At 38.7% G+C, this 11,234-nt stretch overlaps 1 protein-coding gene across 1 annotated transcript; it reads left to right on the forward strand.

Moving 5' to 3' along the window:
* Positions 1 to 694: 694 nt before the first annotated feature.
* On the forward strand, positions 695 to 10,883 carry MS4A5 (membrane spanning 4-domains A5; the record flags this gene model as incomplete). The annotated part of the gene is made up of 5 exons (XM_081280478.1): positions 695 to 847; positions 5,495 to 5,623; positions 7,057 to 7,113; positions 8,109 to 8,261; positions 10,773 to 10,883. 5 exons carry the CDS (start codon positions 695 to 697, stop codon positions 10,881 to 10,883), a joined length of 603 nt encoding a protein of 200 aa, XP_081136604.1.
* Between the last annotated feature and the right edge of the window lie 351 nt (positions 10,884 to 11,234).

Genomic DNA, 11,234 nt, shown 5'->3' on the forward strand with positions numbered 1-11,234 from the left:
CTGGACACTCCACCAGTTGACCACTCAAGTGTGAGAGAAGTTGGCAGAGATGAGCCGAGTTTGAACAGGACCAGAAGAACCAACTATGGCTCACAGAAGTGTCAATGAAGTAACAAATAGTAGTTGTTAGAAGCCACTAGGTTTGGGGTAGACTTTTACCCAGGGAAAGCTACTAAAAATCAGGTGAATAAAAGAAAAGAAAAACAGTGATAGGCTACAGGATGTTATGTGTGCTTCCAAAATTGGCTAATTAGATCTATAGCCTAAGAGGCTTGGTCCTCCACCTGCATGAGTATAGAAAATGAGAAATTTTTTCTATTCGCCATTTAGTTGGGAACTAAGATGTCTTTATAGGTCATCTAGTCTGATCTGGTCTACAGAAACATGGGGAAACTGAGATCAGCATAGGGGATATGACTTTTCCATGGTGACAATGTGTTTGTGATCAAATCAAGAATACTAGTGAGTTCCTCGGATCCACAGTCCTGAGCAGCTTACTTTCTAACTTTCTTGGGATCTTGCCCAGTCCTGAGATTCTATGACTCTGTGACTCTATCATTCTATAATTCCAAACTCAAGTAAACAATGCCAGCGCTCCAGACAGGCCTGGTACAGGAAAAGAACATGGTCTAGACTGAAAGACCAACTAAAAAAAAATTTTTTTTTTTCATTTGAAAACACCAACAGTACCATCATGAACTCAAGGGATACGCACAGTCCTGTGTTTCTGGTATTTCCTCCAGACATCAACCAACCAGAATATCATGAAAATGTCCTCTCAGCCACCGCCTACGCATCTCAAAACCTCTTGCAGAAATTACTTACTTCAAAACTCAAGATCTTAGGGGTAAGACTTGCCTCTCTGTGTGAATTCTATTAAAGGGGCAGAGGGAAAGAATAGGAAGAAATATCTGGTGGCACATGTTTTAAGGTAGGAGTCAATTCCAAATTTTATTTCCACTCAATTCAGAGAGTATGAATTACATTTCTATACCAATACGCATGAGATTCTGCAAAGAGGAGAATACAAGATAAATAAGTCAAGGGCCCTAGGCTCTTGAAATTCACATTCTCCATACTGACCCAACTATTAAATTCTTCTAGTTGATTTCTGAGAGAAGAAATGGGAAAGAAAACCAACAAAAAGTCAACAGGACAGAGTCTATGTCTTGGATTATTGCAATTTTCCCAGTTTTATATTTTTTTCTGATCAAAAATCAGAATTCAAAGCCTGGCATGAAAATTACATGTATATTTGCATACAGCTGTTGCAGAATATCCTCTTAATACTATTAATACTCATCTCTCCATTCATCCAGCTAACCCATGCCATAAATATTAATTTTCTTTTTTTTAAACCAATCCCTCTTTAGGATAATGTGGGGATTCGGTTATATTTGAGATTATAATTTGTCCATATCTGAAAACATTTTTCCTCTCAGGCCTTATCCTCCAAGAATAAAAAAATAGAAATTAGGGCTGGGGATGTGGCTCAAGCGGTAGCGCGCTCGCCTGGCATGCGTGCGGCCCGGGTTCGATCCTCAGCACCACATACAAACAAAGATGTTGTGTCCGCTGAGAACTAAAAAATAAATATTAAATAAAATTCTCTCTCTCTCCTCTCTCACTCTCTCTTTAAAAAAAAAAAATAGAAATTAATTTTTCAGAAAAAAATATAATAGAAAGGTGGGAAAAGATGGTCAAGTAAAATGAAGAAGAGAACCATCAGTGTAAACTGCTTTAGCATCTATTCAAATATAATGAAATCCAAAATTGTGCTAAACAATTCAAATTACTTTTCAATGGAGCATCTAATAGGAGCTATAAATGGTGGTAGTGATGGCGGGTCAGATAGAGAATAGTTACTTCCAACTAAAAGGACAAGACAATTTTACGGCAATTTTGGCATTTAACATGAACTCCAAAGAAGTGATGGAATTTCAATAAGTGGAAATAAAAAGAGAGGAAGGAGGCAGGACAGTCTAAATGGGAAACACATCCTAAATAAATGCATATGGTAGCAGGTTAGGAATGGCAAAAGAGAGCTGGGAGAGGTCAATCAAGGCTTCAAAGACTCAATAAGATTAAAAAATAGGAAGCAACCATCATGGACAAATAAAAACCACAGGATATCCACATCATGCAATAGTATTCATTGGTAAAAGAAATGAGCTGTCCAGACAAGAAGAGACACAGGGAAACTGTAAACACTAGGGTTCAGTGAAGGAGGGAAGTTTATAAAGGCTACCTATTGTATGATTCCAACTATAAGGCATTCTGGAAAAGACAAAACTATGAGATAATGAAAAGATCAGTCAGTGGCAGCCAGAGGTTCTAGGGAGACAGAAAGGGATGAATAGGGTAGCTCAGAGGATTTTAAGGTCAAGAAAATGATTCTGTATAAAATTGTAACACTACAATGGTAGACTTTTGCCAGAACTCGCAGAATGTGCAACATAAAATGAGGTCTAATGTGATCTCTATGGACTATAGTTGATGAGGTGTCCATGTTGGTTCATCAGCTGTATCAGATGTCCCTCCATGATGTGAGATGGTGGTGGTAGGAAATGCTGGGATGAAGGGGAAGAGGCAGGAAGAGGAAGGAGAAGAGATGTAGGAAACCTCTTAAATTTCTAATCAATTTTACTGGAACCTAAAACTTTTCTAAAATATAAAGTCTATTGATTTAAATGAAATGCTAAACATGGTAAATGTCATGTGCCACAATAAAAATCATGAGATAACATATTTGTGTATTTTGGTACCAGGGATTGACCTCATAGATGCTTACCACTGAGCCACATCCCCAGCTCTTTATTTCATATTTTATTTGGAGACAATTGCTGAATTGCTTAGGGCCTTGCTAAGTTGTTGAGGCTGGCTTTGAACTCACCATCTTCCTGCCTCAGCCTCACAACCTGCTGGGATAACAGGCATGAGCCACTGCACTGGACATGAAATAATACTTAAAAAATAATTTAAAAAATTCAAAAGCAACCATGAAGGTACTTTGAAGACCCAATATTCAATAATTATATGTTCCCTCTTTATGAGATTTGATAATATAGACAATTAGTTTCCAACCTATAAAATTACTGAAACTACTAAAAGTGCTTATTTCATAAAGTATATAACAAGTTCCTATGCCTCAATGTGGAACCACTGACCCACATTTTTGAGGAGGAAGAATACTAGAAATCTGTTATCTTTAAAACATTTCTCTGAGTGAATCTAATGCCCACAGGATTCAGGAGTTACTATTCAAACAATTCTGAAGAGTAATATAATTTGGAGTTGTTTTGGAATTTTACTTTAGCACTGACTCAACACGTGGAAAAAGAAGATGGGTGCAGGAAAGCCAGTTGGAAAATCCTAATAATTGAGATGAATGAGTGGTGGCTATTGAGGTGAATGAATTTCCCAGATTCCTATAGTAAGAGCAGTATTTGCCTCTATAATACTTACGATCTTAAGAAGTCAGAATGTGTCCTCCTAAAAGAGCACGCTCCCAAAAATGGAATAAAAGGGCTGGGGTTCTCTTTACCCAATATTTTTTAAAACTTACCAAAGCTTCTGCAGAGCAAATAAAATGATTAAGAGTGTGAAGAGAGAGCCTACAGAATGGGAGAAAATCTTGGCCAGCAACTCCTCTAACAGGAGATTAATATGGGCAGAATATATAAAGAACTCAAAAAACTTAACACCAAAAAACAAACCAAATAACCCAATCAATAACTGGGCAAAAGAACTAAACTTTTTAAGAAACTTTGCAAAAGAAGAAACACAAATGGCTAATAAATTAAAAAAAAAGAAAAAGAAAATTCAATATCTGTATCAACCAGGGAAATGCAAATCAAAACTGCACTAAAATTTCATCTCTCCAGCCAGAATGTCAGTGACCAAGAATAAAAACAATAATAAGTGCTGGCAGTATTGTGGGGGAAAAGGTCCACTTGTACATTGCTTTTAGGACTGCAGATCACTGCAACCACTCTGGAAAGGAGGATGAAGATTTCTCAAAAACTAGGGATGGAACTACCATGGTGACTCAGCTATCCCACTCCTTCATATCTTTCCAAAAGATCTGAAATTGGCATACTGTGGTGACACAGCCACCTCAATGTTTATAACAGCACAATTCACAATAGCTAAATTATGGAATCAACCCAGGTAATTGTCAATAAATGAATGAATGAAGAAATTGTGGTATACATATACAATGGAGTTCTAGTCAGCCATAACAAAGAATGAAACTATGGCACTTACCAGTAAATGGAAGAAAGTGGAGAATATCATGCTAAAGGAAAATTAGCCAAACTCAGAAATTCAAAGGTTGCATGTTTTCTCTGATATGCAGAAGCTAGAGTAAAATAAAGGAAAGGGGAAGGGAGATGACATAAAGATAAAGGGCAGATAAGTAATGTAGAAGGAAATGGAGAAGCAGAGTGGAGGGATGGGAAAGGGGAGGCAATGAAGAATGAATTCTTTAAAAATCTTAATATGTGCACATATAAATATACCACAGGGAATTTCATCTTGATGCATAAGTAAAAAGAACCAAATATAAATTAATAGATGAGTGAAAAAGAAGTCTAGTAGAGGAAAAGGAACAAGGAAGGGGAGAAAGAAGGGGGAGGGAAATGGAGACACCATTAAGTCCATTCATGGACGAGTTTGTCAGGATGAACCCAACTACTGTGTATGGCTATAAAGCTCTGATTTTAAAAAGTGTGGGTCCAGGCTTCATGAAAATATTCTCACTTAGGGCTCTACTAAAAGTGATAGTTGCTATGGCAGCAAGTGAGATCACTCAGTCTGAGAAGGTGGACTGAAAGTAAAAGAGGGCAGAGGGCATAGACTCCTGTTCTTTATGCCATAGTTTCTGTTCTTTATGTCACTTTCGCGGTCTTCCCTAACACTTGTCAGGCTGCTGCTTGGTGTTGCATTGCATCACAAGTGTGGCACAGGAGGGAAAACAGAACAAAATACAGAGTCCAAGAGAGCTTTAGCCCTGGGAGGGGGACAGTACTTCAGCAGGCTGAGCATGGGTCATAGGCAGGGGTTTTCTGACAGTCCACTTCTCCCTGAAACAGGCTGGTGCTGCAGTTTAGAATTGAGCGCTCCTCCAACATTCACTCATATGTGCTAAGGAGTTGGACAGCTTATGAAGACACAGGTTTCTTGGTTTCCTCCTGGGGATTCTGATAAGTACAGGATAAGACTGATACTTTGCATTTCTGGCTCACAAGAGATGCCGAGGTTGCCATCCATAGGTCATATTTTCAGGAATATTGACTTAGATCATTTTCCCAATCGCCAAATATCACAGAGGAATTAAGTACATACCTGTGAGCATCATAAAGGGACTTTGACTATTATTTTTCATAAAAGAAGGTAAACTGCCAAATCTTTTTAATCAAAAGAAGATGTAAGCAGAAGGGAATCCCATCACTTTGTTTTTTTTTTCTCACTATGATTTTTCCCTCATTTACAGGCTACTCAGATCCTGATTGGAATTGTAAACTTTTCTTTTGGAATTATTTTTCTTTTCACCTTGGTACCTCCTTACCCAAGGTTTCCTTTTATACTTCTTTCAGGATACCCATTTTGGGGCTCTGCTTTGGTGAGTATAATCAATCAAGTTCAATTTGAAGCCATGCCACCCAGGATGGCGGGAAATTCCTAGTTATGAAATAAACTATATTCAGGAGTATGGTGGGCTTTGAAAAGTATGACCAAGAAAAAAAAAATCAGCCTTTGTGAAATTACTTCCCCATTAAATTACCAGAATTACTGTTTTCCCAGCTTGAAGTCTTGAAATTCCTCTGGGAAAATTTCTTTGGGCCTTGTAGTTGTTTATTTTTTTCATTAATTTATTCAAAATTTGTTGCTAATATAATCTAGATCCATAGAGCAAGACAAGGATCCAAAAGTTAGTACAATGAGAGTCCTTCAAAGGGCTCCCAGGCCAGGCCAGGGAGAAAACTTGTCCACGGATCACATGAAGGTAGTATGAATAAATGGTCTCACACAGGTGTAGGAAGTACTCAGGTAAACAGAGGCAAAGGAACAACTTCCTCCTTAGAGAAATGGAGAGGCAGAGAGGGGAGCACGGAGGACCTATTTAACCACATTCAATAAACATTACTTTAGCATCTAATTTAGCACCAGAGAATGAGTGGAGTCTAGGGGTTGCTCATAGAGGCAGTCCCCAATCTCAAGGTCCCAGTTGAGTGGAGAGTCAGACAAATTACCATGGAGTGATGAGTGATGACAGAGGTCATAGGAAAAGCATCTAAAAGCGTAAGGGTCATTGTCCAGAGCCACGTCCAGTCTGAGTTTTAAAGGATGATGAAGATATATCCAGGGCATCCGGAGCAAGGGATAGGAGTGTCTTGTTGCATGCCAAGGGGGAAATAAATGCAAAAGGCTGGAGGTGTGGGGAGCGTTGTGTAGTCTATGTACTGCAAGAGTTTAGCACAGAGGGTGAGAGTGCAGGGAGGCGGGTGGAGAAATGCCAGCAAGGAGGCTAGAAACTTAAACTTGGGTGGGCTGTAATGGGATTGGAAGTTTCCACTGGACAATAATGCTATCATATTTGGTTCACCTTCATGAAAATTCTTGGGATTTTTGTTGTTGTTGTTGTTCAGAATTAACAGCATATTAGCTACCAACCCCCCAGATTAGGTTGTAAGAAAGATGGAATCGGATCTTATTGGTGATGAGTGGATGTGACACCTAGTGTGTCATGACAGCAAAGCTGAGTCCACAATAGCCATAAAAGGAAGATGAGTGAAAAAGCTTAACGTCCCGTAAGGTTAAAAGAAAATCTTGTGCTCAAATAAGTAGCGAAGCCTGGAGCCAATGTCCAGTGCCGTGTTTTTGTCCTTTGTCCTGTGTGGACAGTCATCCAGACAGCCTCCCCTTCTCAGGCCTGGGAAGACCATGTGAACTCAGGAGGAGGATGAAAAGGGAATGTGTGGACACCCATGGCGTGAGGTCTCTTCAGTGTCAGCTAACCATGGCCCCCATTAAGATATTCATTCTCTCCCACAGTTCATTATGTCTGGAGCCTTTCTCATTGCGTTAAAAAGGAAGACCACCGAATCCATGGTGAGTGATGTTTCCCCTTGATTAAAAACTCACAACTTTGAAATTATTCATCCTAGCCTTGAAAGTGAGTTTTGAAAATCCCTAGGTGACCATAATTCCACAAACGGCCAAGTACTCATACCACTAAATGGCATTTGCTTCCTACTTTCATGGAATCGTAAGCTCGGAGTGCCAGAATAGTGTTTTCTGGGTCACCAAGCCGAATTCTTATTCTAAATGTGAAGACGCTGAGGCACAGAAATGTTAAGCAACTGGTTCAATTTCCTCAGTCCCTTAGTGGTAGAATGCATTTCCATATTCCTGCTAGTCCATCACTCAGTCTCTCTGGATATTTAGTGCCTACTGCATGCCAGACACTCTGACAGACACTTATTTGACCCACAGGAAAGACATACTGTAGAAAACCTAATTAAGTCAGAAGAAGAATCTAGAAATCAAAAGTGTTGCTAAAGAATGTGAAATTATAACTTATAGATTCATTGTAACTAGAATAGGTCTACCCAAAGATTCAGAGATATTAGATATTAATTATAAGCCAATAAATGATTTTTCTGAACCACTTATTGACTTATTAATAGGAGTAAATGTAAATATGTAAAAAGAATATCTCCTATAAGTTTGTGGCTTGAAATAAAAATTGCAGAGAAATGCAATGTTCAGTTTGACACAAGAGTCTTGAAGTGAAAATGCTAATGGACCCTGAAGTCTAAATGCAGTGGAACACAGCGACCCCACAAAGCCCTGTGTCCCAGGTGCACCCCTCCCCATTCAAATGGAAATCATTGTGGGTGCAGAATGTGAGGAGGAGGAGGAATGTATTAAAAATTCACTGGATCCTCTTATTCTGTAGATGAGGGCTGAATCCCAAAGAAATGAAGCTAGCTTGTGACACTGTTTCACTGACTAGAATCCTGCTCTCCAGCCACCCTCTCATTGCTTTGACTATAGCACAGGCCGGACCTAAATCGTTGTGTTATGCTCTGATTCTATTTCAGGCAAAAGTGAGCCGGGTAATGAATTTTCTTAGTGCCGTGGCAGCAGCAGCTGGAATCATTCTCCTCACATTTGGTTTCCTTCTAGATCGAAACTACATTTGTGGCTATTCTCCAGAAGGCATTCGGTGCGGTGAAATTACTGCGCTCTTGGTTGTAAGTATGATGCAATTTTAGAGTAAAAAAAAAAAAGATTTCTTAACACTTAATTAGCACCATCCAGATAATACTGTGGATACACATGTCTTGTCTTTTACTCATAAACATTCAGGAAATCCATAATATTTGATAAAACATTCTATGACGCATTATGGAACAGAACAATAAATACATTACAACACCCACCTTTAGGAATTCACACAGGTGGAAAAGAGGTAAAACATCTAGACAAGTGAGCGATGTACTAAAAGTGATATACTAAAAGAAAAATACAGGCACAGCAGTTTGGTTTCGGTTCATAGTCCTAGAAGTACATTAGAATTTTAAGCCAAATTGTTCTTCTGATTTTTGATTTGGCTTTAGTAACTTAGGTTAGGCTTCTGATAGAGCATGGTAGATTGAAAATGGGCACTTATTTCTACTCTTCCCAAAATACTACTCAAGTTAGTGTAAAGGAATGTAAAAGGTGTGAATCCACCTGAAGATAAAAAGGTAGTCAACACATCAAAAAATGGTGAAGAGGGACAGAGATGTAGGTCCCTGATGGAGTGAAGCATTTAGCATATATGGGGCACTGGAATCAACTCATGGTACCCCCCAAAAAACTGCTGAAGACACTAAAAGCTACCTAAAGGAGGTCCTAAGAGAAGTTAGATATTTCACATAGCAGAGTCTAAGAATACTGAGCTGGTGGATGCACTTCAACTACAGACATCAGGGCAGAGAACAGAAAATAGGGAGACTGGTTCAGGTAATGGTGGATTGGGCTATTAGTATCAACTCTTCTTTAAAACAAAAATGCTAAATCAAAAAAAAAAAAGCCAAACAAAAACCATCTTAAAGATATTAGAAAATCAAAAGTCAGCTGGAACCGCAGGGTGAGTTCTGTAGCCATGGTATGTTAAAGGGCACCAAAGCTGCCATGTCTTCCGGCTGGTTTGTCAACACTGCCCATCTGGAATCTGATTCCCAGCACAAGCAGAGGCCCAAAGTCCACACGAGGTAGAAATACCTGGAAGAGACCTTCTCCATGTTGAACTAAGCCCTTGATGGAATTCTACACTCTTCTTCAATCAAGGATAAAAAGACATAACAAAGTACCCTGTCCCATAATGGCAGAGAAATCTTACTGTATAATGTACATAAGGAACTTATAGCCATAGATCAAATGCCCTGTCAGCCTCTTCCCACTCCCACTCCAGCTGGGATTTTAACTTCCGGTAGTCAGTCAGTCATCAAGGGGGCAAGGCAAGAATTACAGACAGAGGAGAGAAAGAGGAAATATGATGGAATATTTTTGGAAACAATAAAATGATTAACCCACAAGTCCCAGAAGCCTAGTGAATTCTGGACACCTGGACACATAATGAAAATGTAAACAACAAGGGCAGAGAAAATTTCAAAGCAACAAGTAAAGAAGGCCAGTTGTTTTCAAAAGATAGGTGATTTTTTTTTTTTATCTTGGAGAAGATAGTAACTAGAAGGAAAAATAAGGGAGCTGGAGTCTCCAGAGTGTTGTTTCATCTTTAACGTGCCAAACAAACTAAGCCAAAACTATTCTGACGTTTGCTAATTTAGACCCACGTAATGCTTCACAGACTTCTATACCAAGGGAATAACCAGGATGCTTAAGTTTAAAAAGCTCACCTTCACCTAATGTTGAAGCACTCGACATCTTACCATCTTTTAAAACTGAAATATGTAGATCTTAAAGAATTTTCCTAAAATGAACATATTTGTATACCAAGTTACTATTTTCTCTCTTTCTATACTGTGAAATCACTATGTCCAAACACCAATAAGAGTAGGGGGTTAAGTACCAAGTTCTTGAGAGCAGAGGGTCTACATATATTGTTTGAAATCTTTCTAAATGACAGATTTGCCTATTCTCTCCCATTTATTTATGTATTCACTCAATTGTGTATTTATATCATTATGGGCTTGTATGAGTGTTTATTTAATACTTTGAGTTATAATTTAATATTGTGCAAATTAAGAAAATTTCAGCCACTGTGAACTCTTTGGATCCTGTGATCCTTGTACATTCCCCTATTTTGTGAAGGGATTTATTTGTTTTAACATTCATAGTTTCAGGCACTATAAGATTCTCTAGGTTCTTGTATATTCCCTGCACAAGGCCTTAGAAGCACTCATTCATCCAGAGGAGCCCACATTCATTCTGTCAATAAATGGTACTAGAAACCAAGATCAGGTACTAGATATGCTTGTTTTACCCAAGTACCATTGTTTCATAGACAGACCCTCTCAGGTGACGGATAAGAAATACCTCTGCATTAACCCAACTTATTCACATATCTATAAATATTTCTTAATGTGCTCAGAACTATTTATATTGAGCTGGACATGAGTTCATAACGATGCATTACCATGTGGATCATTTTAGCTTCTGAACTGGTTATTGGGAAACTACCTCCCAGTAGTGGGAAACCTGTCTCCCACAATCCTCCAGCTGTGCACTTATTTTTCAATTATGTTCTGTAAATGCAGAGTGGTGTCATAATTGTTGACCGGCATCTCGATGCTGGACACAGTGCCGATGAGCAGCACCTTTACATTCATGCTAATGGACTTCTTCAGCTTCCCACAAAACTCTGCTAAACACCTTTTTCTCCCTCACCCCTTCAGTGAGCTTATTTCATCTGCTTGTCATACAATTAGATGACTTTGCCACAGTCTACATTCTAGAGTCATCTACATTCTAGAATCACCCAATAACCTGAAATATAGCATTTTTTTAACTTGCATACATTAAAGTTCAGTCTTTTCAACAAGTTACTAATCTTCATGGAATTAACTCATTTGGTTTTTTCTTGCTTGTGCTTTTTGTGTTGTATCTAAGAAATCATTGCCTGACCAACGATGTACTCTTATACCCTCTTCTAAGGTTTTTATTGGTTTAGGTCTTCCATTTGTCCTTTGAGTTTATGTGTCTGTGTGTGTGTGTGTGTG

This window comes from Spermophilus citellus (genome assembly GCF_964194105.1).
Source record: "Spermophilus citellus genome assembly, chromosome: 2".
Lineage (NCBI taxonomy): Eukaryota > Metazoa > Chordata > Mammalia > Rodentia > Sciuridae > Spermophilus > Spermophilus citellus.